The sequence below is a fragment of the Paecilomyces variotii genome, assembly GCF_004022145.1.
Source record: "Paecilomyces variotii strain CBS 101075 chromosome Unknown C8Q69scaffold_7, whole genome shotgun sequence".
In the NCBI taxonomy this organism is placed as follows: Eukaryota; Fungi; Ascomycota; class Eurotiomycetes; order Eurotiales; family Thermoascaceae; genus Paecilomyces; species Paecilomyces variotii.
Genome location: NW_021167146.1, coordinates 533,903 through 561,502, shown reverse-complemented (window position 1 = coordinate 561,502; position 27,600 = coordinate 533,903). Strand labels below are relative to the sequence as shown.

General features: G+C 47.6%; 12 protein-coding genes across 12 annotated transcripts; 6 read left to right on the top strand and 6 right to left on the bottom strand.

Annotated features, from left to right (window-relative positions):
* Positions 1 to 124: 124 nt before the first annotated feature.
* Positions 125 to 2,053, top strand: C8Q69DRAFT_403702 (permease for cytosine/purines, uracil, thiamine, allantoin-domain-containing protein; the record flags this gene model as incomplete). Its single annotated transcript, XM_028628010.1, has 5 exons — positions 125 to 525; positions 590 to 654; positions 718 to 1,145; positions 1,201 to 1,750; positions 1,806 to 2,053. 5 exons carry the CDS (start codon positions 125 to 127, stop codon positions 2,051 to 2,053), a joined length of 1,692 nt encoding a protein of 563 aa, XP_028484124.1.
* Positions 2,054 to 2,515: 462 nt separating this feature from the next.
* C8Q69DRAFT_445411 (hypothetical protein) lies at positions 2,516 to 2,973 on the bottom strand (the record flags this gene model as incomplete). Its single annotated transcript, XM_028629064.1, has 2 exons — positions 2,516 to 2,847; positions 2,886 to 2,973. 2 exons carry the CDS (start codon positions 2,971 to 2,973, stop codon positions 2,516 to 2,518), a joined length of 420 nt encoding a protein of 139 aa, XP_028484123.1.
* Positions 2,974 to 3,317: 344 nt separating this feature from the next.
* C8Q69DRAFT_521849 (acetamidase) lies at positions 3,318 to 5,456 on the bottom strand (the record flags this gene model as incomplete). Its single annotated transcript, XM_028633526.1, has 5 exons — positions 3,318 to 3,683; positions 3,752 to 3,940; positions 4,002 to 4,613; positions 4,682 to 5,093; positions 5,148 to 5,456. The coding sequence occupies 5 exons, from the start codon at positions 5,454 to 5,456 to the stop codon at positions 3,574 to 3,576; spliced, it is 1,632 nt and encodes a 543-aa protein (XP_028484122.1). The 3' UTR covers positions 3,318 to 3,573.
* An 862-nt stretch (positions 5,457 to 6,318) lies between these two features.
* Positions 6,319 to 8,040, top strand: C8Q69DRAFT_293598 (major facilitator superfamily domain-containing protein). The gene is made up of 2 exons (XM_028627057.1): positions 6,319 to 7,038; positions 7,104 to 8,040. The coding sequence occupies exons 1-2, from the start codon at positions 6,457 to 6,459 to the stop codon at positions 7,932 to 7,934; spliced, it is 1,413 nt and encodes a 470-aa protein (XP_028484121.1). The 5' UTR covers positions 6,319 to 6,456; the 3' UTR covers positions 7,935 to 8,040.
* Positions 8,041 to 8,665: 625 nt separating this feature from the next.
* On the top strand, positions 8,666 to 11,293 carry C8Q69DRAFT_445408 (methylmalonate-semialdehyde dehydrogenase; the record flags this gene model as incomplete). The annotated part of the gene is made up of 8 exons (XM_028629063.1): positions 8,666 to 8,965; positions 9,027 to 9,425; positions 9,480 to 10,278; positions 10,325 to 10,438; positions 10,490 to 10,540; positions 10,988 to 11,064; positions 11,113 to 11,165; positions 11,281 to 11,293. The coding sequence occupies 8 exons, from the start codon at positions 8,666 to 8,668 to the stop codon at positions 11,291 to 11,293; spliced, it is 1,806 nt and encodes a 601-aa protein (XP_028484120.1).
* A 468-nt stretch (positions 11,294 to 11,761) lies between these two features.
* C8Q69DRAFT_293717 (hypothetical protein) lies at positions 11,762 to 13,813 on the top strand. Its single transcript, XM_028627059.1, has 2 exons — positions 11,762 to 12,589; positions 12,642 to 13,813. The coding sequence occupies exons 1-2, from the start codon at positions 11,999 to 12,001 to the stop codon at positions 13,758 to 13,760; spliced, it is 1,710 nt and encodes a 569-aa protein (XP_028484119.1). The 5' UTR covers positions 11,762 to 11,998; the 3' UTR covers positions 13,761 to 13,813.
* On the bottom strand, positions 13,806 to 14,261 carry C8Q69DRAFT_507845 (hypothetical protein; the record flags this gene model as incomplete). Its single annotated transcript, XM_028632924.1, has 1 exon — positions 13,806 to 14,261. One exon carries the CDS (start codon positions 14,259 to 14,261, stop codon positions 13,806 to 13,808), a length of 456 nt encoding a protein of 151 aa, XP_028484118.1.
* A 1,930-nt stretch (positions 14,262 to 16,191) lies between these two features.
* C8Q69DRAFT_487170 (putative GABA permease) lies at positions 16,192 to 18,053 on the top strand (the record flags this gene model as incomplete). The annotated part of the gene is made up of 5 exons (XM_028631966.1): positions 16,192 to 16,300; positions 16,357 to 16,417; positions 16,472 to 16,704; positions 16,763 to 17,605; positions 17,671 to 18,053. 5 exons carry the CDS (start codon positions 16,192 to 16,194, stop codon positions 18,051 to 18,053), a joined length of 1,629 nt encoding a protein of 542 aa, XP_028484117.1.
* A 117-nt stretch (positions 18,054 to 18,170) lies between these two features.
* C8Q69DRAFT_293921 (aldehyde dehydrogenase) lies at positions 18,171 to 20,213 on the bottom strand. Its single transcript, XM_028627060.1, has 4 exons — positions 20,026 to 20,213; positions 18,756 to 19,971; positions 18,477 to 18,672; positions 18,171 to 18,402 (listed from the first exon to the last, which is right to left on the bottom strand). The coding sequence occupies exons 1-4, from the start codon at positions 20,077 to 20,079 to the stop codon at positions 18,369 to 18,371; spliced, it is 1,500 nt and encodes a 499-aa protein (XP_028484116.1). The 5' UTR covers positions 20,080 to 20,213; the 3' UTR covers positions 18,171 to 18,368.
* Positions 20,214 to 20,657: 444 nt separating this feature from the next.
* Positions 20,658 to 21,357, bottom strand: C8Q69DRAFT_293660 (killer toxin Kp4/SMK). The gene has a single exon (XM_028627058.1). It carries the CDS (start codon positions 21,171 to 21,173, stop codon positions 20,793 to 20,795), a length of 381 nt encoding a protein of 126 aa, XP_028484115.1. The 5' UTR covers positions 21,174 to 21,357; the 3' UTR covers positions 20,658 to 20,792.
* A 381-nt stretch (positions 21,358 to 21,738) lies between these two features.
* C8Q69DRAFT_470281 (Mg2+ transporter MgtC family protein) lies at positions 21,739 to 23,141 on the bottom strand. Its single transcript, XM_028630824.1, has one exon. The coding sequence runs from the start codon at positions 22,774 to 22,776 to the stop codon at positions 21,925 to 21,927; it is 852 nt and encodes a 283-aa protein (XP_028484114.1). The 5' UTR covers positions 22,777 to 23,141; the 3' UTR covers positions 21,739 to 21,924.
* A 2,576-nt stretch (positions 23,142 to 25,717) lies between these two features.
* On the top strand, positions 25,718 to 27,467 carry C8Q69DRAFT_293579 (hypothetical protein). Its single transcript, XM_028627055.1, has 3 exons — positions 25,718 to 25,882; positions 25,954 to 26,420; positions 26,479 to 27,467. Exons 2-3 carry the CDS (start codon positions 26,004 to 26,006, stop codon positions 27,418 to 27,420), a joined length of 1,359 nt encoding a protein of 452 aa, XP_028484113.1. The 5' UTR covers positions 25,718 to 25,882; positions 25,954 to 26,003; the 3' UTR covers positions 27,421 to 27,467.
* Positions 27,468 to 27,600: the final 133 nt, after the last annotated feature.

Sequence of the window (27,600 nt, the reverse complement as noted above, 5' to 3'; positions counted from 1 at the left end):
AGCCGTATCAAAAAGCTCCAGATAAGAAAATTGCGTCGGTGATACATTAACAACTCGCATACAGCCGCGATGCAGCCAAGTGATGGGATCCAGAGACACTAGAGTGCTATCTCATGCTACCGAGATGCGTTCGAAACTATCAACTCTCAAAGATGGTGTCCAGGAAAAGGCACGAGCCTTCAAATATACCGTGTCAAGCAAAGAGGCTTTCGTCGCATGGCTCCAAAATAGCGATTCAGGCCATGATTCTAACGAGCGGGCATGGACGAACAAAGATCTAGAGCCAACACCTCCAGAGAAGCGCAACTGGAACTGGTTCAATTATGTGACGTTCTTCTTTGGACTTGGATTCGGGAACTGGACGCTGGGAAGTAGCATGGTAGGTATCGGTCTCAACTGGTGGCAATCCATTGTTGTGATCTTTGTTGCGACAACCATATCGGCCACAGCGACGTGGTTCAATTCCAAGGCTGCAACAACTTACCACATTGGGTACCCGGTGATAGCTCGTTTTGCTTTTGGGATGTGAGTCCTGTGCTATATAGAAAACGACTGTCGCAATCATGAAACTGATAGTTATGATACACAGGTGGGGTAGCTATTATGTCGTCGGTGCACGAGCTATCCTAGCTATCATATGGTATGGAGTACAATGTAAGCTAGCCCTTCTCTCTGTTTTTCTTTGAAGGCATAAACTCACCCATCAATCATGAATAGTGTATACTGGATCTAGCTACCTCGTCAATATCCTCCATGCGATCTTCGGGCATCACTTCACGGATATCCCTAATGGCATCGCATCGAGTATGGGCTTTACTACCCAGCAAATGCTAGCATTTTTCCTGTTCTGGCTGATTCATATCCCATTCATATTCCTGCGCCCTCATCAGCTACGGGGTTTCTTTGCCTTCAAAGCCGCCATTGCAGTACCAGCAATGTTCGGATTATTCATATATTGTATGGCTGCAACGAAGGGAAACCTGGGACCACTGTATGGTGGAACGGCACCCTCCGGAAGCAAACTTGGATGGTTCTTCATGTGGTGCATCAACAGTGGAATGGGCAATACGGCGACCTTGATCACCAATCAGCCTGATATTGCGCGGTGGGCGAAGACATCGCGGTCGCCCTTTGTTGGTGTCATTGTAAGTGCAATAACCCATACTAGTAACTAGTCATGTCGCTGACTTTCGATCATAGTTTGCCAATATCGTAGCGGTAACCCTCTCCGCAACCATGGGTATCCTGGCAACGGCGGCAATCAACAATAAATGGGGAACCGATCTATGGAACCCATGGGACCTGATGACAGAAATCATGAACAGGCATTGGCGGTCCGACGTCCGGTTTGCGATCTTTCTCTGCGCCTTTTCCTGGGTGGTATCCATGCTTGCCACGAACGTTGCAGCGAATATGATTCCATTTGGCTCCGACGCCAGTATGCTCTGGCCAAAGTATCTGACGATAGTTCGAGGCCAAGTTGTTGTTCATGTTCTGGCCTACGCCATATGTCCATGGAAGATTATGTTCTCTGCAAACACATTCCTTACCTTCCTTTCTGGCTATGGAATCTTCATGGCGCCTGTCTGTGCGATCATGGTGTGCGAGTATTTCATGATTTCGAGAGGGAATATTTTTGTTCCGTCTCTATATAACGGAACGAAAAGTAATGAGAATTACTGGTACACAGGAGGATGGAATTTACGGGCTTACATTGCATATGTGGTTGCAATCGCGCTACCATTTCCGGGTAAGTAACTCATTGTTCTTCAAGTGTCCGGATAATATCGCTAACATCGGTAAAGGATTCGTCGGGACACTCGGCGCGAATGTGTCAGAATCTGCTTCTAATCTGGGCCATCTGGGGTGGTGTCTTTCTTTTACTCTCGGGTTTACAGTATACTGGGCCATTAATCAAGTTTGGCCGCACGAAAATGTGAAGAATACTAGGCATCTGGCAAGAGAGCAGCTTGCTAAGGAATCATTTATCGAGGGAATCGAACAGGAAGAGGAAACGAAAGAAGCAAGGATTTCTCTGTCTGCTAAAGTATAATGTATCTAAACGATATCGCTTTTAACAGGAATGGGTACATGACGTTGAATTATAGATGACTGTGAAGATATAATAACTTATCCTAAAATTGTTAGGTCCCAATATTGGAGGCGATGCGATCTAGATAAAGTTGTCCAGCGGTTGAGCGGATCGTCTCAAAATCACTACGTATGTTATAGCCCAGCCTCTAAGTATTACTGAGTATTTCTACGGGAAAGATTTCCATTTCGAAGCCACAAACTTCAATGTAGTCTTCTTATACAAACCAAAGCAAACTTCTCTGCTGGGCTCCGTGCTTTTAAATACGAGACAATAAAAAGAAGTGATATGTAGAGATGTACATAGATACATACTAGCGCTCAGTAACCATAAATCCTATAATCCTCAACTGCATAGAACGGCATGAGAGGGCGATGCAAAAACGACTCCATCCTCAAGTTGAGTGGGCTTCAGTCTACCTACTTAAGCCTTCTTCCCCGCCAAAGCATCCGTCAGTTCTTGCGCGACAGCTCTTCCAACCTTCTCTCCCAGCGCCCTTCCAATAAGAGTCGTGTTCGTGGAAGCAGGAGCAGAAGAAGACTCTGTTCCATCTGTGCCCAGTCCATTTGCAACCGCGCCGCCTGTCGCAGCGATCGTGTTCGCGGCGGCCCCGCCCGACGCGGCGATTACGTTGGCGATACCGTCGAACACGGCGGTTATGAAGGCCGGCAGGTCAACTTCGGATGATGGGATATCGCGGATTCTGAGTGTTGGAGCTATGGATCGGGGGTTGGTGTTCAGTATATTGTCGATGTCTGTTTATAGGGGTCGATGTGGTTCGGTGTCAACTTACTGTCAACTGTCCGGGGCTGGAGTGTCGGAAGAGCGGTAAGAAGGTGAGGGGCCATGAAGATGACGGCGATGTAGGTGAGCAATTTCATTTTGAGATTGTTTAATCTATTTGGTGATTCTGGCGGAAGAAAACTTTGCCAGTGTAGAAATTCTGCGTCAGAAAAGGAATGTTGGATAAAGAACGATATCGTGCCTAAACAGCGAACAAGCGAGACAATTACACTGTAGAGAATCGCTTTTAATGCAGCGAAAGGAATCCAGTAAGAAAAGAACCAGGGAGACTTTTTTCGGCAAAGAATTCATCAATATAATAATAAGAAAATAAGCCAGCCACATGATTCCCCTCTTTCAACGCCGCAACGGTCAACTATTGTAAGACATTCATCTAGAACCCTGCAATAACTCGTATTTGGATTAAACGTGGGAGATGAGGAACCTTTAGTTTTACCTTACCGGCTCCATAAGCATGCATGGCCGACTATATGTGGAAGTCTAGATCAGGATGAGTATACAGGCTAACAATGTGGCGTCCCAGCTTTCATCGGCCTTATTTCCCATTGGATCGGGGAACAGGGCGTCTGGACAAAAGAAATGATTACTGGGCAGCCATAACTAGAGCGTGGCTGGAATTGGGATAATTTGGATCTCCAGAGTATTGTCTACCTCTTGCAAGATGGACACTATTGAATCTAAAGAGCTTGAAGTACGACAGCCGTCATCATAAGTACTTTCTCCTCTTCGAGGCGACGTCCGACTAATTGCAAATTGACGGGCATGCCATCGACTGCCTCCGCATTATCTAGGACGAGTGAGTTGATAGCTTTTGGATGTTTTCCAAGGTGGAGTATAGATGGGATGAAGACTTACATATATTTTGCACGGTCGCGTCGATGTCGCTCAATGCTTGGTGTGCAGCGTAAGGAGTATCAAGCGCCTTATCGACTTTGACACCACTGGGGAAAGATACGGCGGGATAGTCGAGTATGTTAAAGACACCGGTGTAGCCCACATAGGCGAATTTCCCGTGTTCTACAGAACTATACGGAGTCGTTGGGCCTAATTTGACCTCAGTGTCAGCTTGAAGATCAAAGAGGCGAAAGGAGAAGAATAATCTCACCAAGAATTGCATCCAAACCTTCACAAGCGTTCCATCTCTCTAGATAATCTTTCTGCAGCGTGTTGCGTTCTATATGAATCTGCCATAACTCATTCACTCCGATCTCCGAGGACGCCTCATAATCTTTCATCTCGGGTCGGAACGGTTCCTTAGTGGGCTCGATTAATTTACGAATGGATTTCGCGCCGTCTGCGAGGAACTTGCGTGATAGTAATTTGACTGCGGCCTGGTGGTCTGTGGGCCCCCAGTCTACTATCTCATGGCCAGCACTTTTGAGCTTCTCCACGGTTTCCTTAAGTGCCCGAGCGACAGGAGGAGTTGGGGTAACGTTTCCATCATTCCACAAGACAGCGATTTTCAACGTCTTTTTCGGTTCGACTGAGCGCCATGGGATCGGTAGGCATTTTGGATCGTGTATCCAAGGCTCCTGTCCTACTACTGTTTTCGCAAAAAGCTCGATCTCCGGGAGAGTCTTTGCCATTGGGCCGTTGACGCTGTTCACAGATTCCTGGCCTGCCAATCCTGAGCGTGTCTGAGAGTTAGGGAAGCGCCCAAAAGACGGACGCAAAGTAAAGATGCCTGTACAGGCGGCCGGAATCCGGAGAGAACCACCTTCACAGCAAATCGCCGTTAGCTCTTGCATTCTAGCTTTCCTGCTCCAGCATAAGATTGGGACGCACCGATATCCGTCCCGACACCTATCCTACTCGCTCCAAACGCAATCAATGCTGCTTCTCCTCCAGACGAACCGCCAGGTGTGAGCTTTCTGTTCCTCGGGTTAACTGTGCGACCAAAGACATTGTTCACCGTTTCAGCGATCATCATTGCGGTGGGCACATTCGTCTTGATATAGAGAACAGCACCTGCCTCTAAAAGGAGATCCGTGAGAGTACTGTTGTAAGTGGCTGGGTCGTCGACAAGTGATACAAATCCGATGGTAGAGTCTTTCCCAATGATATTGAAATTGTCCTTCAGAGAAATTGGGAAGCCATGGAAAGGCCCTACAGGCTTGCCCGTCTGTTTGAGATGGTCATCCAGCTGTTTTGCTCTAGAGATAGCTTCATCGAACAGAATCTCCGATAGACAATTGGTCTATTTTGCGCTCATTAGCGAATGTCCGTGTACGGATATCTGAGGATGATTTACTAGTTGATGAGCGGCCGCTGCGGCTTTGCAAAACGCCTTGGTCACCTCCTCTGAAGTACATGACCCGCTGGAAAGCTCAGCGAGGAGCTCCGGTGCAGGAGTCGATGTGATTTCCACCTCTCGGTCAGTGAACCAACCCGATTCACGCAAAAAAGTGGTCACATCTGTCTCTTCTTCGGGAGGAAGAATCTCTGCGGGGATCACCCATTCTGCAGGGATTGCATCACGAAGGGCCTGCCGCTTAGCCGCAGCAATTCTCTCCCATGGCTTTGGTTTTGAGTCCGTGGACAGTCCGAGATACTCAAGCATCTTGATGTCTTTGTAGGAAAGCGACGCAAATGTGGTATCAGATAGGAACCAGACCTGTAGGTGCAAAAGCAGTGATGTCGTCCTTTCTATATGTTATCCAGGAAAAACCGGGATATGCCGATGTACAGTACTCCGTTCAATAAGCAAGATTCGTAGACCCCCCTCGTGGAGCAGGGTCCATTGCGTTCTCAACTGGCTAGGCCTGATTCCGGCTCCATTCAACTGGAAAGACCTATCAACGCCGTATCATCATATCGAATCAGCGATAAGATCCGTCGAAGTATCACAGATAATACCGTCGCATGAAGGCCGATTCCACGTGCGGGGTAGTGACAATAATACCATTCTTTGAAGATACTAGGTACTTATCTCAATTGCCTCGGCCAAGTCATACGACAACCACAGTGACCTCCTAGCATGGCATGGTTACACCCAGACAAGACTGCCACACGCGAGTCACAGTGGCCACTAGCATTGACCTTGTTCATGTCGTCTTGGACCTGTGACTTCATACGAAGATCGGCAAACTCTGATTGTGACCGATCAGTGGAGCTGGTGCTGACGAGCCAGACACAACGGATGGTGATCGCTCGATCTAGTTATTGCGAAACACCAAGTATCGCATCCTCATGCTTACTGGTACCTGCGGGGTGGAGAAGGAAGAATGGACGACAGTGGATGATGCCCGGCGAGGATAGATCCTATGATAAGTACAGTACTTAGCTGGCATCAAACCGCAAAGAAGGCCACGATCGACGCCAGAGATCTTAATCCTTTCCCTCGATCCGATGGCAGAGCCGCTTCGATTTTGCGGCGGATAATGTGTCGATCGGATCACCGCAGTCTGTGCCTCTATTGATTGTTGCCTCCGTCGAGAGAAAAAGAGTGGGAGATGCCTTCTCCTTTTTGACCGATCTTGGCGGCAAGAAAAACCAACCGACCGTCACCACACAGAGAGCTCCAACTGCTCTGCTGGAGGCCCTCATGATAATTCCATACCATGTTTTCCAGATTCAAGGAATATGTGTGCGGTAGTGCAGCTTCCCCTGCGGAGAAGAAGCTTCTACGGAAGCTTGATTTCTTCATCCTCACGTTCTGCTGTTTGGTCTATTTTTTCAACTACCTTGACCGGTCGAATTTGACCAATGCATACGTGTCGGGGATGAAGGAAGAGCTGAATTTCAAGGGAAACCAGTTAACTGTCATCAATACCATCTTCACAGTTGGATACATCGTGGGCCAGGTCCCGTCAAACCTCGCGTTGACCTATGTCCGCCCGCGCATCTTCTTGCCGGCAATGACCATTCTGTGGGCAGGGCTTACCATGATCACCGCAGCTGTACATAATCCGCAAGGGATTATGGCCATCCGTTTCTTTTTGGGAGTGGCAGAATCAAGCACCTTTGTGGGAACTCACTATATCCTTGGTGCATGGTACACGGAAAGGGAATTGGGGAAACGGAGTGGCATTTTCACTGCATCAGGATTAGCAGGAACAATGTTTGGCGGTTTCATTCAGACCGGTATACATTCTTCGCTGGACGGTGCGCGGGGGATGTCGGGATGGCGATGGCTTTTTATTGTAAGTTTTGCTTCCAAATATGCATTTCTTGGGTGACGGTGCCATGCTAAACGAGCCCTTCGTAGATTGATGGCATAATCACTATCCCAGTTGCCCTATACGGTCTCTTTCTGTTCCCAGATACCCCAGCGACTACCAATGCCCCTTATTTGACTGCATCGGAGCGTGCCCTGGCTATATCACGCGTACCAGAAACCGGTGCTGTTCGAACACCACTGAATCTCGCGTTTGCCAAGCGTCTTTTTGGCACCTGGTTCTGGTATGGTTTCGTCATGCTCTGGGTTATCGCGGGAGAAACTGAGTCCTTTTCCTCCAATTCCCTTCTGGCGCTATACATGCAAGCACACCCTACTATCAAATATACGGTCGCTCAAATGAACGATTATCCTACTGGCGTGCCAGCAGTGGGCATCGTATCAACCTTGTTCTGGGCCACGCTGACTGATTTTTTGGGAGGGAAACGCTACCTTGTGGGATACTTCATCGCTGTCACGGGAATCGTGACATCCGTCCTAATTCTGACACGGTTCTCAGATACAGCGACTGTCTTTGGCGCGTATTACTGGGCGGGTGCCGTATATGCCTGTCAGGCCACTTTTTTCGCCTGGTGTAATGATGCTATGCGCGATCACGATGGACGGCTACGCTCGGTCGTACTTGCAAGTATGAATATGGGGAACAATGCAGTCAATGCCTGGTGGAGTATTCTGTTCTATTCTGCCGATTTTGCCCCTAAGTTTACCAAGGGCATGTGGGCTATGATAGGCTGTTCGATTGCTCTGGCAATATGGACTTCAGTGGTTCTGTACATGTCCGTGAGGGAAGAGAAGAAGCAGCGCTCGAGCGTGATAGTGCAATCTGACGATACAAGGCATGTAGTCTCTCAGAAGAACTAGAGGAATAAAATATAGGTATGTACAGCACATTCGGCTGTTGGGATCGAAGAAAGCATGAAATTGACTTTTGTTGAAATAGATAATGAGATATGTCATCAAATTAAAGGTTTAATTTACTGCCCATTGACTGTTTATAGCTGAATATCCTGATATTTCCAACTTCGAGTTCGTAGCCCCGATGCATATATATACTCCGAAGTAGTTCAGGTGAGCTGAGAAATACCCGAAGAGCTCATACCAGAGTAATTTCACCACTCCGAAAAGGAGAAAGACGAGAACAACCCGAGAGGCCTCGTTAACTCTTGAGAATGCAATATAACTATACCATGTAGAGTACTTTAGTCTACTCCGTATTCAAAGCAGAATTTCCCCGCCACCGAGGTCGGCCATTGTGTACCGAGGCGCACGGGCGGAACAGCCGCGCCGGTCTTTTGGTGGACCGTTTTAAACAATATGGTCACCAATAAAGATTAATAAACAATGGAACATCTCCGCAGAAGATGCGTGTGTAGATAAGATAACGTTAAAACACGTCGTGGAGGGAAGTAAAGAACTGAACTGAACTGTTACTTTGCTTTTCTTTTATACTTAGCGACAAGCGGGTGGAGTGACTGACCGGCTAGATTTGAAGGAAGGAGATCCGTCGGTTTAGGTCTAAGTATCAGCGATTGGATTTGCATCTCTCTGATTTCAATTGATAGACCGATAAGTGACACCCTTCGTCTCGGGAAATGGGCGTGAAGAGGACACGCTCATCCAAAGAGTCGCTGGATGAGCCGCGACCAACCAAGCGACGCGCCAGCGACGATGTCTCTGCGCAAGACGAGAACAATGGCGTCGAGAAAGATAATCCGTCTCCAAAGACGATCGTTAATGGAGAACCCCAGACGCCATCGCGCGTTGCCGCTTCGCCCGCCGACTCCGTCTCCGGTCGTCGCGAGTCGCACGCTGTCCCAACAGTCACCCGCAACCTTCTTGGTGGAGACTTGGTTCTCTCCAAATCCAACATTTGGACACTGGTTCATGATCCAGTAATTAATTCCTGCTATTTCCCTCCAATTTCTCTGTCGATGATACTAACTATTTGGTTAGGCAACTCAGAGGATTCTAACCAGAGTGCCGGATTCGACTCTTAGCGAGATCCAGACTTCCGTTCGGATCGCGCAAGATGCGCAGAAGACATGGCGGACGACGTCTTTCTCAGAACGGAGATCCTTGCTCTACTCTCTCGTCCATATAATTCGAGCCAATTCTCAGAAAATTGTGAGTTTAGTCCGGCAGGCCGGTGTCTTGCATATCGACCACAAGCTTACCCCGGTTTCTTTCCAGGCATACTGTATATCTCTGGAAGAGGGGAAGACCATAGATGATGCCATGACGGAGGTAGTGCGGGCAACTGATATGATTGAATCAGCGTGTGGTATCCCGAACACTTCCGGGCAGTATGTATCTCTCAAATCGACCGAGAGTCATACAATACATGAGCCTCTTGTGAGTTCTGATTTGTATCTTTCCGAGTTTGAAAGAGACTGATGTCGAATGTAGGGAGTGTGCGTTGTCTGTACTCCATTCAACTTCCCATTTCTTATACCCCTTTGGTTCATCCCATACGCTCTTATTACGGGCAATGCGGTCATTCTCAAGCCATCGGAAAGATGTCCATCGCCGGCAATGATGCTAGGAGAATTTATATTGGAAGCGGGATTTCCCACAGGAATTGTCAACATTGTACAGGGAAGTTCTGTAGCTGTCGAAAAGCTACTGGCCCAGCCTGCTGTCAGCGCGGTTTCTTTCGTCGGTTCTGAAGACGCTGCTGACCACGTCTACAAGATCGCAACGGCAACGCGGAAGCGGATACAAGCAGAATGCAGTGGTAAGAATCACGGAGTCATTTTGGAAGATGCGAATAAAGTCCAGACGCTCTACGCAGTGGCTGGCGGAGCTTTCGGGGCGGCCGGACAACGATGCATGGCCCTGAGTGCCATTGTCTTTGTTGGCTCGACTGCGGAATGGTTGCCAGAGCTGGTTGAAATCGCCAAATCACTCAAATTAGGGTGCGGTCTGGATAAAGGAACAGACATTGGCCCACTCATCAGCAAAGCCGCCAAGGAACGCGTTGAGGAGATCATTCAAAGTGCCGTCGATGAGGGCGCAGAGGTGATACTTGACGGCCGAAACCCGGAGGTCCCAGAATATCCTAACGGCAATTTTGTCGGACCAACGATTATTACCGGCGTCCAACGCTACATGCAATGTTACCAGCAGGAGATATTCGGGCCTGTGCTTGTTTGCCTTGAGGCGCAAGATCTCGACGAGGCAATCGAGATCGTGAATGAGAATCGCTGTAAGCTGAGACTGATTCCCGCCTCGATGTCTGTAATGCTGAACAGGGGTTCCTCTAGTTGGAAACGGATGTTCGATATTCACGACCAATCCAGTCAATGCGCAGCACTTCCAGCGCCACGTCAACGTTGGTCAAATAGGAATAAATGTGCCCGTATTTGGTAAGTGGTAAGCTCCCTTGGGATCTTGACCAGAGCTCATGCAACATGTAGCCTCCAACGGACAATTGCCCCGGACGACAAACAAAGACTCATTCATGGGAGGTATGTTGTAGTTTGGGTGCCTCCATTTGTTATTTTCATACTGAATTGTCTGACGTCGGCAGATCTCATCTCTCACTGTGATGCACCTTGGCAATTCTTCACAATGACCAAGACCGTGTCTTCATTGTGGCGCTGAAAATATACTAGAAAGAAATTTAGTTACGATACAGGCCTGAGTATGAACAGGACAAAAAAACACTTTCATAGATGCTACACATGGAAGCATAAAAAGGAAACACAATACCATTCAATTTAAAAGAATATATAGATAAGTGCAAACTTGGAAACGAGACGATGACGAAGGAATTGCGGACATGGGAAGTGATAGGTTTCTTCTTCCAGGCCTATTCCCCTCCCCGTTTAATCAAGAAATATGATGATAGTACCAGGAGAACAAACAGGATAGGGTGCTTTGGATTGACTTTGATTCTGCTCAGACTTTTTCAGAGGGGCCCCTTTTACCAAGACAAGACACATGGTTCAAGGAAGAAGTTGAGATGATGGATGTTTTTGTTCAAGCTCTAGTAGGTCTCAATAGGTACTTACTTATAGTTCCAACTGACTTTTTGCAGACTGAAGATCATAAGGAGGGCAAGGTCAATCGCACACGGTCTTACCACTACAGGTTTGTGTAGAGGACACATTGCGATAGTGTTATCATTGGATATTGACAAGAAGACAATCTGACTTACTGAATTCTATAGACATTGGAGACACATGCTATATATTTGTCTATTTAGTGTGCGTATCTAGATCAGGTAACGGAGACCCGGAATGTAACAATAATGGTGGCCCCTACAATCGAAAGACGAACTGGTCATTTTCTCACATCCTCATTTATTCTCATGGGAAATACGCCCAATCTTGTCCTTTCCTCCACTAGGTCCTCCTGCACTATTGTTTCCACGACAGCTCTCTCTATTTGGCCTTAGATCATGATGTCCGATAGTTCCCTACGATCACCACATCTCAGCTCTTCTGTACATTGCCTCTGATATCATCATCTCTACCAGGTACTCGGACAGTTTCGTGAAAGTAATATTGGGCCACATTAACTACACCTCGATCGCCTCGCGAAGGAGATCCCCTTCCTCATCACGTTCTATATTTAGATATGTGGATTTAGTCTATCCAATCAGCGGAAAGGGCGTCCAGTCCTGAACCCACAACTGAGCGATCGGAGTCCGAGGCGAGCCTCATCACGAAAGGGCCGTAATCATACTCCAACTATCAAAGCTTGACTGTTCGGCCTGGATAAATAGACCTGGGCTGTATCTATTTATGTTCATCTTGTTCAGCAAATAAATTGTCATTAACTAACAACATCCGGATTCGGATTTACTGATACACCGCCAGCCACCTTGCTAGGATCGGAATCCAAAACTGGTCACGTGTTGGGAGGCAGCTTCATCTGGTCACAACACCCCTTGAGACCAACAAGAACAACAAGAAACAACAATGCCGCCTCTTTCCCAAGCAGATCATGAAAACTCGATATCTTCAGCGAGCGAAAATTCCCGAATCGACAATCTGCATACTGAAGGTAGTCATGACACCCCGTCCAACGACCCAATTACTCCCAGCAAGCCACACAAGGCTCTTCTCCGCGGCTTTATTACTCTGTCTGAGGCCGAAGATGAAGAGGATGATATGAGAGCAAGACTGCAATATGTGGAAAAGCGAGGGGAGTTTTATACCGAAATGAAGAATAAGGAGGAGGACATCAGAAGTATTGTAGCTTCTCACTGCGGGTTGGCGAGCGCTGACTTGGTTCATGTACCTGACATGTTCGACGAGAAAAGAATTCTGTGGATACATGGGAGCTTCAATGTCTGTATTCCAGTTTCTATCAAACAGCCAGGGCGATCCCTTCCAGCCAGGATGGCATTCCGGGTTCCCTTGCCGTATAAAGTCGGTGAAGAGTTCTATCCCGGAAATTGCGAGGAAAAGTTACGATCTGAGGCTGCAACATATATCTGGATCGGTGAGAATTGCCCGGATGTACCAATTCCAACTCTACGAGGGTTCGGGGTTCCTGGTGGACTCAGCGTAAGTGCCGAGATTCTTCAACCCTTAGTGTTGTTTCTAATGAGGATATCAGTTCTTCCAGTCTAAATTCGTCACACCTTGGCAAAGGATAAAGGCCTATGTCTGGCGTCTTTTCCATCGTCTATATGGGAGAACAATACCCTGTGATTACATCCCCCAGATGAGGACGACTTTCTTGGACTATGGCTATACCCTAGTTGATTGGATCGAGAGCGAGGATGAGCAGATGCTCTCTAACATATTCAATCAGCCTCATACCGAGGCACAAACGCAGAATCTCTATCGAGACATGGCGAGGATCATCGTCTCACTTGCCAAGGTTCCACAGCCTCGAATCGGTTCGTGGACTATTAGCAATGACGGCCAATTAAGCTTGTCCAATCGTCCCTTGTTCTGCCATCTGCAACGACTAGAGAATTGGAACATTCCAAGTGGAATAGCGCGGGATACAACTTATACAAGCGCTGACACTCTCCACCTGGATTTGCTCGCTGGCCATGACAATCGCCTCCGGTATCAAGGGAATGCCGTCTTCAGTGAAGACGATGCACGTCGTCAAGCTGTAGACTTGGTACTTATGCGGGCGAGTCTCTCCCAGTTCACTGATCGATCTCTTCGCGACGGGCCATTCGTGATGCATCTGACAGATATGCATTCTAGTAACATCTTCGTCGATCAAGACTGGAATATCAAGCATATCATCGATCTAGAATGGGCATGCTCTCTACCCCTCGAGCATCTGTTGGTTCCATATTGGCTAACAGGCAAGGGGGTCGATCAACTTACTGGTCCAGAGTATGAGCGATTCGAGAATTGCTACAGGCAATTCACTAATGCCATTAGGCAAGAAGAGATCAATGCGCCGCTTTACTATGAGGGCACGATCTACTCTCTGGCTGCAACTATGGATCGCGCTTTGGAGCAGCGTCACTACTGGTACTTGAGTGCCTTGAAATCTCCCAAGGGATTATTCAATCTTTTTAGGGACCAACTGCAGTCCTTATATGAAGAACCGCCGCCTAAGGTGTCCCTGTGTGCAGCTGTGTCTCCTTTCTGGACGCCGGGAATGAGTTCGTTTGTAAGTTCAAAGCTGAAAGATTTCGCCCAGTATATCCAGGAAGTACGAGATATTTTCAATAGTGATAAGAGCGGGAAGGTATATATACGATAGGGATCGATCTGGGATCAGAATTCTGCAAACACCACTTGCTATCTTCTAGTTCAGGCTGCTAGCAGCATTACCCCCTCGCCTTCGTCTCTGCGCTTCACCACCACTGCTACTCAGTTGCTGAGCCGCATTAGGATCCTCAGCAACTCGTGAAACCAGTGCTTGAGCAGGTCTTTCGGAATCTGACGTACGTCCACCATGTTCCAAGGCAAATATTGTCTGTCTCCGTGCCGCTTCGACACTATCAGCGCTGTTTGTCGAATTGCGAGACATGTTGCTCGTAATAGATCCCCGGTTGGCAGCAGTGCTATCATTTCCTGATCTAGTAGACTGCTGCGTGCGGCTTCCAGCGGTACTTCCCACCGCGCTCGACGTGCTGGAACTCCAACGACTGGTTTCGGGGCCCTGCTGGCCGGTAGTCCTTTGACTGAAGCTTGTCGTAGATCGCGTGGCAGACTGTGTGTTGCCTGAAGCGGGGTCTGTGTCGGCTCTGATGTTAGACATAACTGCTATGCCACGCTGATGATCTTAGCCAGGAATTCCATTGATGAGCATGCGATGTATACCTTCAATGCCGGACACGTAATATGCTGTTTCTGTAGTAAGCAGGAGAAGAAAGTCAGCTGTCGTGGGTTCGTTGAGTCTCTATATCCAGTTTCTGGACTAAGGCTGCTGCCTACCAGCCTTGTTGGGCGCCAACAAGGATGATTGATAAAGAGGGGTCTTGACCTATAGAGAGCCCCGCCTGCATATCCAGGCCTCTCGTGATGTACCTAGGTAGCTAGCCCAAGTCCAAGATTGGCTAACTATCCGTTTACACGGTACAAGCAGTTATGAATCAATCTTTATCCCTCATCACCCATCAAGCCTATTACACTCCTCATTCGCAGACATCTAGACTCATGAGACAATCGACAAGTCCTCGAAGAGGGAATATCATCATTTCAGAAGCTTTCCAGGTCATTATCCCGTCATCCTGAACTCGGACTCGTCTGATAGTACCACAAATGTATTCGTTAAATACTTTCGCGATTCCTTCTATTGACACATTTTCGATCACTTCTTTTATAGTGGTGATATTTGGATTGCTCGGGGAACTTTCGCGTCCCGGCTGGTTCTGCATCTCCGTAGGTACGTTCATCAAGGTCATTCTGTGCCGCGTTGACCAGTGTCTGTCCCCATATTTATGAATTGCACTTGACTGCATTACTCTGATCACTCATATTGGCATAGCTCTCAAAAATCACGTTCCCACGTAGCTTGAATTGTCGACGAAGTCGGTCGTTGTTGCCCACCTCATTTAGGATCGATCGTACAAATCTATCCACCGTATCATGTTCAAAGAATCGAAGGTCAATCTCGAACCTGATCGTTTGAATATCATGTCGGATTGAGTTACAACTGGTGTTTTGACGGAGAAAGGCGCTGAGATAAGAAGTCGGACTCTTTGTGAAACGCCCTCCACACTGCTCCTTGGAAATCATTCCATGGCACTAAACGTCTAGTAGGATCCCGTTGTGTTATAAGAGTCGCATTTTTCTCGATACGGATGGCAAGGAAAAGTCCGTGGTATCCTTCAAGAAGACTGAGGAGATTGCTTCCTTCAAGTTGTCCCTCAGCCTATTCACGGAGACGTCGTCCCTCATTAACTCGCTGTTCTGCCTGTCAGAGTCTCTATCAGGTTATCTAAATCTTGCGCGAAGATGAGTTAACTAGAAAGAAATTTAGTTACGATATTGGTCTGAGTATGAACAGGAAAAAAGCACTTTCATGGATGCTATGCTAATCTGCATAATTATTGTTAGTTAATTAGTTAATTAGCATTCAGTGTCGTTATATAGATTGTAAGAACTCGCCAGGTTCACCGAAGGCCAATGCCAACTTCTGGCCAATCAGGTGTGTTTATTATGTTGGCTAATAGGGGGCCAGACCAACAGCCCTGTATATGCGGGATGCCATGTGGAAAGTCATTGACTGATTCCGATGACAGATGCTTCACGATCGATGCTAGATAACTACTTCTTCTAGAGCGGAGATGGCGACAAGTGGCTTGTGTTGCCGGATCCGCTACGGCCAATGCGTCGAATTACGGGCATTGACGCCTCGCCGTTGACCTTCGATCTCTTATCGCGCCGATCGGACAGAACAAGCCAAGCCTCAAAGTGAAGGTTGCATCGCGCCGAGTTTCTCGAACAGGGGAAGCTCAAGTGCGGTGGCGCCCGGGGTTTATCTTTATCTATAAACTCGTTGATATTCTGACGGGGTATGAGTAAACGGCGTTATCAGCAAATGCGAGGTGTTCCGAACAGCACAGCGGGCACGAAGCAAGGGCTGGTAATTTAAACCTGATCGCCGTCGCCAACATGGTCGCCATGATCACCAATTCTTTCTGTTGTACGATCACGTAGGCTGTTGCTCTCGTTCCTCATTCGCGATGGGGACTCACAAAGAAGATGCCTCTCTGGGACACGCGACCGGTGCCCAGGTCTTCTCTAGAACGACAGCAGAAGATGTTCGCCTCGAGCAGCTTGGTTACCAGCAAGGTAGGAGGAAACAACACTTCACGTCTGGGGAGAAGATGTGTTGATAATGATCTTAGAGCTCAAGCGGTCCTTTGGTCTCCTGGGCATGATTGGCTTCAGTTTCAGTATTGTTACTTCGTGCGTCTGACAATAGATCATCTACTCAAACCGACTCCGCTGACATTTATATAGTTGGACTGCGCTGGGTGGTGTCTTCACTGTCGGTGTCAATGCTGGAGGGCCGCCTGTGATGGTTTATGGTTGGATCGCCGTCTGTTTGGCAACTCTGGCCGTTGCTTTCCCCATGGCGGAGATGTGTTCGATGTGGCCGGTCGCAGGGGGTCAATATTCCTGGGTAGCAATCTTGGCTCCTCCAAGAGTTGCACGAGGGTTCTCGTACGTTGCTGGCTGGTTTATGTTGACTGGTATGTATATTGTTACCTCTATCGATTTCCAACAGATCGGGTGCTGATGATTCTTCAGGTGTTCTCGCAATGGGAGCAACGAATAACTTCGTGGCGGCCAACTTTGTTCTTGGTCAAGCAAACCTAGTGTTCCCTCAATTTACCATCGAACGCTGGCACACAGTCCTCGTGGCATATTTGATCGCTTTCATGGCTGCGGCTGTCAATATCTGGGGCCCGCATCTTCTCAACCGCATCTCCCGATTTATCCTAATCTGGAACGTCGGTTCCTTTGTAATCGTGATGATAACGATTCTGGCTACCAACGACCACAAACAGCCTGCTTCCTTTGTGTTCCAGGAGTTCCAGAACTTCACAGGCTGGGGCTCTGGCATGGCGGCCATGGTAGGTATTCTTCAATCCTGCTTCGGCATGTGCTGCTACGATGCCCCTGCACACATGACAGAGGAGATGAAGAACGCATCCAAAGAAGCGCCCAAGGCCATTATCCTGTCCGTGCTTCTAGGAGCTGTCACTGGGTTTGGTTTCCTCCTCACTCTGTGTTTCTGCATCGGGAACATCAACGAAACCGCGGATACGAGTACTGGTGTGCCTGTTATTCAGATATTGTTTGACTCCACTCAAAGCAAGGTCGGGGCCTGCTTTCTTGCCAGCATGATAAACGTCATCGTCATTTTCGCCTCGAATAGTCTCCTGGCTGAAGGCTCTCGCTCAGTCTTCGCCTTCGCTCGTGACCATGGTCTTCCTTTCTCGCGGTTCTTTGCCAAAGTAAACGACAAGCGGGGTGCACCAATCAATGCTATCCTTCTCAGCTTGGGAGTTCAGATGGCTCTGAATGCCATCTACTTTGGGACTCTGACGGGTTTTGAGACCGTCATCTCGATTGCCACCGAAGGATTCTGTATGCCTATACCTAATACATCCTTATCTAGACTAGACACCTGGCTAACCGACTATCAACAACAGATCTTTCCTATGCGATGCCTCTATTCTCCCGCATCTTGGCCTATTTCACCGGCCATGTTACCGCTATGCAGGGCCCCTGGGCATTGTCACCTTCCATCTCCCTGGGTGTTAGTACCATCGGCCTTATCTTCCTCCTCTTCGCTGCTACAATCTGCAACTTTCCCTCAAGCTCTCCTGTCGACAAGGAGAACATGAACTACACATCTGCTGCTATCGGAGTCATTGGACTGATTAGTACCGTGACCTGGTTGACGACGGGCAGGAAGCATTTTACCGGTCCTGGAGATGTCAAAGACCTCAAAGGCTACGAGAAGCATGAAGCTGTCATTCCGCCGGAGAGCAAAGAACTCAAAGCTGATCCAAAGGTTGATGTGAAGAGTTGATCATGTAATAAATCCTGGATAGTTATAAAAAAATGACGAGGAGACGGTTTAGTTGTCCTCTGTATATTCTCTACGCGTTGGGGTCGTGGTGCTAGAAATGAACTTTTTTTTTCTTCTTTTAGTGAATGAAGGGCGATCACGGCATGCTGCAGATTCCGTCACTGAAATAGATATGGTACAGTCCCCAATAGTACGATCTCGGTGATGGACGGGAAATACTAGTAGTATCAAGCCCTGGTCCAATCAAAGTAGTTCAAAATACTACACCCCAAAGGAGAAGTGATACCGCAACCACGATCGCGACAGCGGACTCGATTAGATTTCATCCTCAGGAGGAGGCGGCTTGCAGCTAGAGATAGCATAGGTCAGTGACTGTCCCAAAGCCATGAGGCACATATGAATCCCTGGACTAATCACACTTACTCGATCAAGATAGTCTTCGGCTCTAGGTACTCCATGAGTCCATTCTTTCCAGACTCACGTCCGAACCCGCTCTGCTTGAAGCCCCCGAATGGAGTGCTCATGGTGGGCATTGTGCCGCTATTAATGCTCACAGTGCCGGCTTTGAGCTCAGAGCTGATACGCATGGCACGCACGATGTCTTTGGTGAAGACGCTCGCTGGAGGTTAGGAGACTAATTGTTAGTGTGTTGTTTCTTTGAGAAAACATAGCAGTATATTGATGCAGTCAGATCATTCTTACCTGAAAGTCCATACATGGTATCATTCGCCATCTCGATGACCTCTTCTTCATCCTTGAAAGTGCGAACCACAAGAACCGGACCGAAGATCTCATCACGATACACGCAGCTATCCGTAGGCGGATTGAGAAGGATAGCCGGCTCGACGAACCAGCCTTTGTCGCCTTTCCTGACTCCTCCACACAGCAGCTGCGCGCCCTCCTTCTGCCCCTCTGCAATGTAGTACATCACTTTATCATAGTGTCTCTTATCGACGAGCGGTCCAAGCAAAGTGTTCGGTTCCATAGGATCACCCATGATGGTAGTGAAAGCCTTGAAACAGTCTACGAGACCCCTGATGAATCCATCTGCGATCTCTTCATGGACGAAAAGTCTCGATCCAGAGACGCAGGCCTGGCCAGTGTTGAGAAGGAATCCATAAGAGTTATGATGCAAGGCGTTGCCGAAATCCGCATCTTCGAAGACGATAGATGGATTCTTCCCTCCCAGTTCGAGAGTCACGCGCTTCATATTGCTGTGCGTGGCAGCCACATGGATCCTTTTACCATTGCCGTGGCTTCCGGTGAAGCTGACCTTGGTGATACACTTGTGTTGTGCAAGGAGGAAGCCGGTCCATTCTCCGCCGCTGACGATGTTGATGACACCAGGTGGGAAACCTGCTTGTTTGATGAGATCGCCCATCGCAAGCGCCCCAAGGGGAGAGCGCTCTGAAGCCTTGAATATGATGGTATTTCCTGCAGCCACAGCAGGCGCAATCTTCCACGCAGCATAGAGGAAGGTTGCGTTCCACGATGCCACAGCAGCGCAGACGCCCATCGGTTCATACGTGACGAGCTTGTAGAAACCTTCACCGTCATCATCGGGATAGTATTCTCCTCCCAATTTGGTGCACCAGCCCGCATAGTACCGGAACCATTCGGCCACTTTGGTACGAATGAGCTCACGGGCAGCAATAAACGGCATGCCCATAGCCATGGTTTCAAGCTTAGCTAGACGCTCGCAGTTCGCTTCTAGGAGGTCGGCCAGCTTCAAGAGACATTTGGCGCGTCGGGCACCGGTCCAAGTCTTCCAGATCTCGAAGGCATCGCTGGCCGCGTCCACAGCGTCGTTGACGTCTTCTGGGCCGCAGATCTGAACGTCTCCGGTAACGAGGGTTTCGTCCGTTGGGTTGTAGATCTTGAGCTTGTCGTGGTACTTGGTGGTGACATACTGATAATGCTTGTTAGTTTGGCAGTGTTTGAAGATGGATGCATATAACTATGGGCTTCGAACCTTGTTGTTTATGAACGGCTGGGTGCGCATGTTCGAGACGGTGTCTCCGTTCATTTTGGCGTCTTGCAGGTGGACTACCTGTTGAGAGCCAAGAAAACTGATCGTCAGCTTTGAACAAGAAGTTAGATACTGAGCGTGTTCTTCTTTAGTTACCGCAAGCTGACGCACCTTTCCTTGATGCCAGTGGGCGTTTCTCTCGGATGCGAAATCTTGGGTGGTTACCAAATTCTAGGGTGCAGCAGCAAGTGAGTCGAGAAAAGAACAGGCGTCTTTAAAGGTGAAGAAACAATGACTGACTCTGGGTTATTGTTTGTTTATTTCCAGGCAGGCTTCAATGAACAGGAAATAGTGAATGGACGACCATCAATTCTTCCTTTCACTTTGGAGCTAGCCATCATCTTTGTTAGATTTGTTGTGTTCCTCCGACCAAGTCACTTCCTCTGGATCGTAAAGGGAAGTGATCCCGTTCAAAAGTCATTTTGCATTGTTGGTTACTGATGAACTCTCAGAAAAGAATGCTTTGATATATTGTTCTAAGACAGGGATGACAATTTCATTATCCGTACTAGAAGTCATTATGAAGTGAATAATGATATATCAACCTTTTCCAGTCATTGAGGCCTTTTTGTCTTATTCGATGTAAGGATGTGGTACCAGCACCATGTGTTCCAGCATTGGCTTCTTCCATCTCCATGGTTGCAAGAAAGATGGAGCCAATATATCGCCACAAATCTCACAGGCCAGATAGCCTTTCAGTCACTTCCAATCTACTTCTGAGACACATAGTTCACAGTAAGTTCCCCCTCAGCAACATTGTTATCCTGGAATGGGTTGCTGCCGCACTTCTGGCAACCGTGATTGATAAGTCCCTGAAGGAGCGTCTTGGCTTGAGCGGCAGAGATCTGCTTGTCCGTGTTCTGCGTAAACGCACAGAGTCCAGAAACGACGCCCGGATCACCGCAGCAGGCGATGTGCTGGCCTGGATTGTATAAGTTTCCGTCCGGCAGCTGCTCGACTGCAGAATAGATCGTGCTCAGAGAACACAGGGTGCCGCCGCAGTTGCTGCTGCCTCTGCAGTTGATGCCTAGAGCTTCTGAGGCAGAGGAGATGCCGAGGGTAATGAGGGTGAGGTTGAGGATGTAATGCATGATGGACAATTGGTTTGGTTTTGTAATATGTGGTTTGTCTCTTGTATGCTGGAGGAATGTTTGAGAGGATTAGGATGGGAAGTTATATTTTCAATGGGAATATGGGCCATATTTATATCTTTTCGGCTCAGCTCTGTCTCGCATGAGGTTATATTGCTGTTCCCTAATTGGGAAAGTCCTGAAGTCCTGTTTTACATGAAAGGAAAGCCAGAGTCCCAATACTACTCTGACAGAGACGACTGCATCTAGCGCCCCGTAAGCTGACAGCGCCAATCCATCCTGGCGGGATTTCAATGTCTTTACCACATTGTTTTAGTCCAAAGAGATCAGTCACCGGCAGATCCCTAAAAGTTGTACGGACTTGGAGCCAGTCATATCGACACGCGCTAGCCCAGTCTCTTTTGTCAATCGTCGATGTTACACAAACAGCCAGCCCCAAACAGCCAGGCCTGCATTCTTGCCACTTTGTCTGCCTAGTTTGGCTAGGGCGAGATCCCCAGAGTCAGCTATAACCTTAAATTCTTGTAAGAACTGCTGCAGGCGCAGAAAGGATTACTAAACGTGAGTGAGACGATGGATTATTTGGTTTGTCACATGAGCCTTGTGAACCTATGAGTAGATGAAGGATATTCCACATCGGGACACTGGTCTAGTTTAAAACTTCCTAATAGTACCTGTTTCCAGTAAGATGCCCTTTTCTGCATCATCTAAATCGAATAATATGGTATCCCTTGGTCCAATTAGGATCCTCCTATACCTCATCTCCTGTATCTCCCTCAATCCACACACCAACAACAGAGTTCAGCTGCGATAGCCCAACTATAAGCTCATTTGGCGATTCATGTCCTCTCACCACGATGTGCAGATCGAAAATTCGACTGTAATACCCCTGACTCTCCATTGGCGGTGGCAACGGCGAGACTCCAGGCATGTTAGCCGTCGACTGTCTTGTTGCTGGTCTCTCCAATCTCTCCATCGTGCCCACGACTGGACTGTGTATAGATGACATTACCACCTCTTCGATCCTCCTAACCTGGACCGACTCCGCGCCGGCTTTCAACACTCCCTCCAGAATCGGCTCCAAGCCCATCTCTGATCGACGATACCGCACCGTAATACATGACTCGACCAATGCATTCCGCTTCCTCACCCTCTCGATCGAGTACCATACCAACGGATAAGCTAACACCGTCACAAAATACAACCCAGTCGTGATGGCTGCCAGTATAGGCAGTCCTGCACCACACGCCGATCCGATCGCGGCACTCAACCACACCGCCGCCGCCGTCGTGAGGCCCCTCACATCCGAAGCTTGCTTGAATATGATCCCTCCACCGATAAATCCGACCCCAGAGACGATCTGAGCTGCTATTCGCGACGGGTCAAGCACAATCATGTATCGGGCCAAAATGTCCGTGAAGCCGTATTTGGACATGAGCATGAAGAGAGCGGACCCCATTCCGACGAGCGTGTTGGTGCGTAGTCCAGCAGCCTTTTGACGCAGTTGGCGCTCGATTCCGATCAGCGATGTCAGTCCGACGGCCAGAAGGAGTTGGCAGATTTGAGGCCATTGTTGGCCTTCGTGTTCGCTGAATAGGGCCATTGGAGACTATTCGTCTTTGGTCTGGAGTTGGCATCCGGTTATTGGATATCGGAAAGCGTGTTCGTCAGTGCACCAGTAATCACCCAGTGTAGGTTATGGTTGGCAATTAACGAGTGGACTTTTACTTTTTCATCAAAGTTTAGAGTAGAATGCTTGATCTGAATCTGTTCTTTTTGGCACAAAACACAAAATCATCAAAGTGGAAGAGATGCTAATCAATATTCTCGGGTATATGGATCCTATCGGTTCAGTTCCGACGTTATGACGCAAGATATTGTGGAGCCCTGATAATGGAATACTGCTTTAGGACTTCTCTACGGAGTGCTAGTTAGTAGTTTGATTCAAATTGACAGTGGACCACATAAGTACCGCTGGAATGGCGGTGTGGTTATCTTTGAATTGATTCTATGTCTGCCTGATCTAGTAAGATTCGGATTCAAAATAGCATTTAACCATGGAGCCTGGCGGATACCTACCTAGGTACCTATGTACCGTACCTTTGGTTGGAACCTTGGAATCACCTGTCTCCTTCCTGTTTGGGCATAGCCCACCGCACAGCTAGATGCTCCTCTCTTAAAGAATCAAGCATCTTCATCATGTTCAGTCCAGTAGCCTGAGATAATACAGTGCAACTACACGCTGTACGGGCTATGCTTAGCTCGCAAGTCCCGCAAGTTTACTTAAAAACAGCCAACAGTGAAGTTTAGGAATAGCGTAGAATTGTCTTATCAAGCTTCAATGTATAGTTACCATATGGCATTGAATCCTAGCGGGTCTCTGTCTAGTTCTACCTATTCGATACCCACAGCTGATCTTAGTTTAAACCTGTTCAATGCTTCGATCTTCTCGCAAGCTGAAACGATTTACATAGTTCATATGTGGACCTCGCCAAGGCGAAGGCGTCGGAGAGCCCCATCGAAGGTTCCTCTAGAGTCTACCGAGCTGAACCTCGGAAAGCTGAGAATAAGCTCTATAAGCATTCGTAATAACTAGCATAATGCTCTATTTTTAGGTGCTTAATTCCCAAGTTGATCATTTGTTATCAAGAAGGTTTGAAGATAAATACCGGAGGATTGTAGTTAGTTGATCATAACTACACACTCACATCGCTTCTAGGTGGCATCGAATCAAAAAAGGATAGACAAGACATCTATCAGTGTTAATAAAGACGCAAACAGGATAGAAGGTATCCATACGTTTATCATTGCGCCCGATGGCCGTCTTTAGAATGTCAGAATCTGTAGATCCCTTGGTAGTATATCATTTATCAACTAAGTATCGTGTCTTTTAGAGGTTACCAGCACGATAGAAAACGGGACTTGCCAGCAATAATAATTAATATACAGTGGTCACAGGGCGTCCCAAATCTTTCTGGATTTATGCATAATCGGTATTGCGGGGTAAGAACTTAAAGTATGGATAAGCCTTTTATCAAATTAACTTGGGTGAAAGCTTAGTTAAAGTTATAAGCAAATACACGCATAATATCCGATATTTCAGACAATATATGGCAGTCAATCTTCCATAGACTAATTGTCACAAGTAGACCACCGAGTGGAATCAGAAATACTTCTATAGTTTCAGAGGAGTTTGTAAGTCATGATAACACTGTGATTAAAATAGACGAATATCTTATCTCATTGCTCATACAATAGACTAATCCTTTTATAATAGAATACCTTCGCAAGTTGAACCTGCCATATGCTTGGATTCTTTGGCGATCGCAAGCTGTTTATCCCCATGGGTAGATCTGACGGTGATGAGAATTCCCCTTGTGGATTGTTTTGCTGGCCTATATCTCAAAGAACATGCTGCAAACAGCTGGTATGACAAATCACCTGGGCGTAACTACGCTTTGTGAGCTGGCATATTCCTGAGATCTGCAAGAGTGTGGGGGCAAAACTTATACACGACCCCCTCTGATAAGAGGCTGATGATCGTGGGGGCTGAAAATGTGGAGGATAGGATCCAATGAAAGAAATAAACACAACTCCTTTATTTAATGCCTAATTTTAAGAAAGCTAATCGGATTCGTTATTTCGTCCGATGATTGAAGATCTCTGGTAAATCTGCTCAGTTAGTCTTAGTTTTACCTGTAAACGCCAGCAATTGCGGCTCTCCCACTGCGCACGAACTACTCCGTAGTACACAAGGCTGTGGACAGTGTGGAGCGAGGCTGCAGACTGAGGCTCTGGAATGAGGCTCATTTATTCTCCCTATCCCAATAATCGGGTTGTTGACATTTCGATTTCCGTTCTTTTAGCAAATTTGCATATTGTTGCACACCAAAAATGGCGTTATATTCGAGTCTAGAGCCTGATACATACAGTCTGAGAAGCCTGCCTCGCCAACCAAGCTTAGAATCTCAAGGTGACCTTTCCCCACCGCCAATGGTCAGGCGCTGGATGAAATTGTTACGTGCAGCCAGAAGCCCGTCAGACGAGGATGAAAATGAGATACGACTCAAACATGCAATAGAAAGGCACGCCAGCTCGAATGACCATTCTTTCCGGCCCATTCTACGCCAATTACTACGGGAATACATACGGTTCAAAAAGAGACCAACGGTGGGACTCGTCGACATTTTCCGATGCTGGACATTTACGCCATCGCCCATTCATTCATGGACTGAGCAAAGTACATATTCCACGGATGCAGAGTGTGAGTTAGAAACAGATCCTCCTTTACGACATGACTAAGATTTCTGCATAGGGAATGAAGAAATACTAGTCACCGACCCAAGTAATTCTTTCTCGGAAATGCTTTCTAACTTGGCATATTCAATTAAACACTGTCCACCAGGTGGTGTCACGTTGGTGTGAGTAATTTGTCTTCCATCATAAGAGCAGTTTCTCAGCAAGGTCGATGAGTTTAGTGCGGTTGCCGCTACGCCAGACACGGGGGCACTCGACGGGTTCTTCACTTTCAGGCACGAAGTGAGCGCAACAATTAGGAGAAATATAGATGGGATGCGTTTTGCCCCAAGCCAAATGATTTGTTTTCTAGTGTCCGACTTGTGGGACTTGCCGATGCCCCTGGTTGGACAGGATTTCGACGTAATTGAGCGCAGTCGACGAAGGCTAGTCAGCCTTCCCTCCCAGAGTGAGTCCGTAGTCATATATTTTTGGTTATTGCAGTTGATTCTTGTTTGCTGATCTTTTATCGTCTGGGTACCAGAGAAGCCAGTGGGAAATTTGGATCCAGCACAAGGTTTTCATGATCGCATAATGCTCACCTGGCACTCAACAGCCCCAAGCTTCGTCTCGGACATGCACGTTGAGATTTGGCAACAGTATAAAAAGCTGCCAGAGAGGGAGTTTGCCCATATCAGATTGTTCCCTGCAACAGAACCTGAACATGACAATCGAACGGCGTCCGCGACTTCCGCATCTAGCAGTAACACAGTCGCTGGCGGAGATAATGGCGCAAGGCTTTTTATCCTCTTCCGCTCCATGAATGCATTGCATCATTTCTCCTACATGCGTAGTGAGTCACAGGTCTATGCTCGGTCGGAGGGCACAACCCTTGTCAACTGTCGCGCATGCCAAAGCGAGATTGTCTTCTCGATATTGGCGGTATTCCAGGTCATGAAATTCGAATCGAGGACCTTCTTAGAAGGCTGCACAGATGAGCTCCGCAAGATGGTAAGCATGAGGACATATTTCAGTTATAATTACGCTGGCCAACTAACGACGACTTCAGGAACTTCTGGGCCGCCAGCATCCCAGCGTTAACAAGATGAGATATCTAGTCCATCTCGAAGACTGCCGCTTCGGTGCCGAAGAGTCAGTTACGCATGCCTTAAGCGTCCTCAAGACACTTGAGAACTGGATCCGTGAGCAAGAAACAGAGCAAAAGCTCTGGGACGGAGGCCAATCTTTCGAGCAGCGGCTAGAGATACTCAGGACAGATCTTGAGTATCTCCAGGATGAGCTCGTTCATACTTCCAAAGCTATCGAAGAGATGCAGCAGAAGATTCGTGAACAGCTCTCTCTGTCTCGAGGCCGTCGAGATTTTATTCTTGCGTTACTCGCTGCCATTTACCTGCCTCTGTCTTTCACGACAAGTTTCTTTGGCATGAATATGAATACAAATACCTCGCCAGGCCCACAGGCATTCTCTACCTGGACAAATTCATCGCTAGATGGTCTCCCTGCTGACACCCGTAACTCCACAGAAGCGATAATTTCTGCTATGAATACATCAGGGTCCTTGAACTGGACCTGGGAACAATTTGGAATCATGCTAGGTTGTCTGATTCTAACACTTCCATTGGCACTCGCCGCTGGCGGCATCTTCAGATGGTCCGTGCAGTCTGCTGCACGCTATGTGAGATATTGGCGTGTCCTCTATATCATTGCATACATAGGGTTCATTTTTTTCAGCATTGCAGGCTCTATGTCTGGGGGGGAACTTGAAACAACAGGGACAGTGTGCAATTGCATTCTTTTGTTCTCTCTTGCCTTCAACGCTTGGAATTTATACCCAGCTAGGAGGAGCCTTTCATATATAGGCTTGTTTCTTTTCACGGCTCCCTTTGTATTCGTCTCCATCAAAAAACCCTTCCCCATGATGATATTCCCATGGGTCTTGTTTGGTTGTATATGGTTAATCCGACGGTGGCAGAAATGGAAGCAGGCATAAATCTCCCTTTTCCATATATTACTCTAACGTTTTGTACATAATTAGCTAATCTACCCTTGTTGAACGATTAAAGTTAATGTGAAATTCGTAGAAACATCCACCAAGGTGTTGGCGTAGAGTATATAAAGATGTATCAACTTGATAATATCTCCGATAAGTCATTAAACAGCCAACCTTTAC

What these genes read in the sequence shown, in the direction of transcription:
- C8Q69DRAFT_293598 (XM_028627057.1), top strand. Translation starts at nt 6,457, where the DNA reads ATGTTTTCCAGATTCAAGGAATATGTGTGCGGTAGTGCAGCTTCCCCT. An exon ending in GATGGCGATGGCTTTTTATT is followed by an intron (nt 7,039 to 7,103) that starts GTAAGTTTTGCT and finishes AGCCCTTCGTAG; the next exon opens with ATTGATGGCATAATCACTAT.
- C8Q69DRAFT_293717 (XM_028627059.1), top strand. Translation starts at nt 11,999, where the DNA reads ATGCCGCCTCTTTCCCAAGCAGATCATGAAAACTCGATATCTTCAGCG. An exon ending in GGGTTCCTGGTGGACTCAGC is followed by an intron (nt 12,590 to 12,641) that starts GTAAGTGCCGAG and finishes TGAGGATATCAG; the next exon opens with TTCTTCCAGTCTAAATTCGT.
- C8Q69DRAFT_293921 (XM_028627060.1), bottom strand. Translation starts at nt 20,079, where the DNA reads ATGAACGGAGACACCGTCTCGAACATGCGCACCCAGCCGTTCATAAAC. An exon ending in AGCCGTTCATAAACAACAAG is followed by an intron (nt 19,972 to 20,025) that starts GTTCGAAGCCCA and finishes CAAACTAACAAG; the next exon opens with CATTATCAGTATGTCACCAC. An exon ending in CCGAAGACTATCTTGATCGA is followed by an intron (nt 18,403 to 18,476) that starts GTAAGTGTGATT and finishes TGCTATCTCTAG; the next exon opens with CTGCAAGCCGCCTCCTCCTG.
- C8Q69DRAFT_293660 (XM_028627058.1), bottom strand. Translation starts at nt 21,173, where the DNA reads ATGCATTACATCCTCAACCTCACCCTCATTACCCTCGGCATCTCCTCT.
- C8Q69DRAFT_470281 (XM_028630824.1), bottom strand. Translation starts at nt 22,776, where the DNA reads ATGGCCCTATTCAGCGAACACGAAGGCCAACAATGGCCTCAAATCTGC.
- C8Q69DRAFT_293579 (XM_028627055.1), top strand. Translation starts at nt 26,004, where the DNA reads ATGCTCACCTGGCACTCAACAGCCCCAAGCTTCGTCTCGGACATGCAC. An exon ending in CAGATGAGCTCCGCAAGATG is followed by an intron (nt 26,421 to 26,478) that starts GTAAGCATGAGG and finishes CGACGACTTCAG; the next exon opens with GAACTTCTGGGCCGCCAGCA.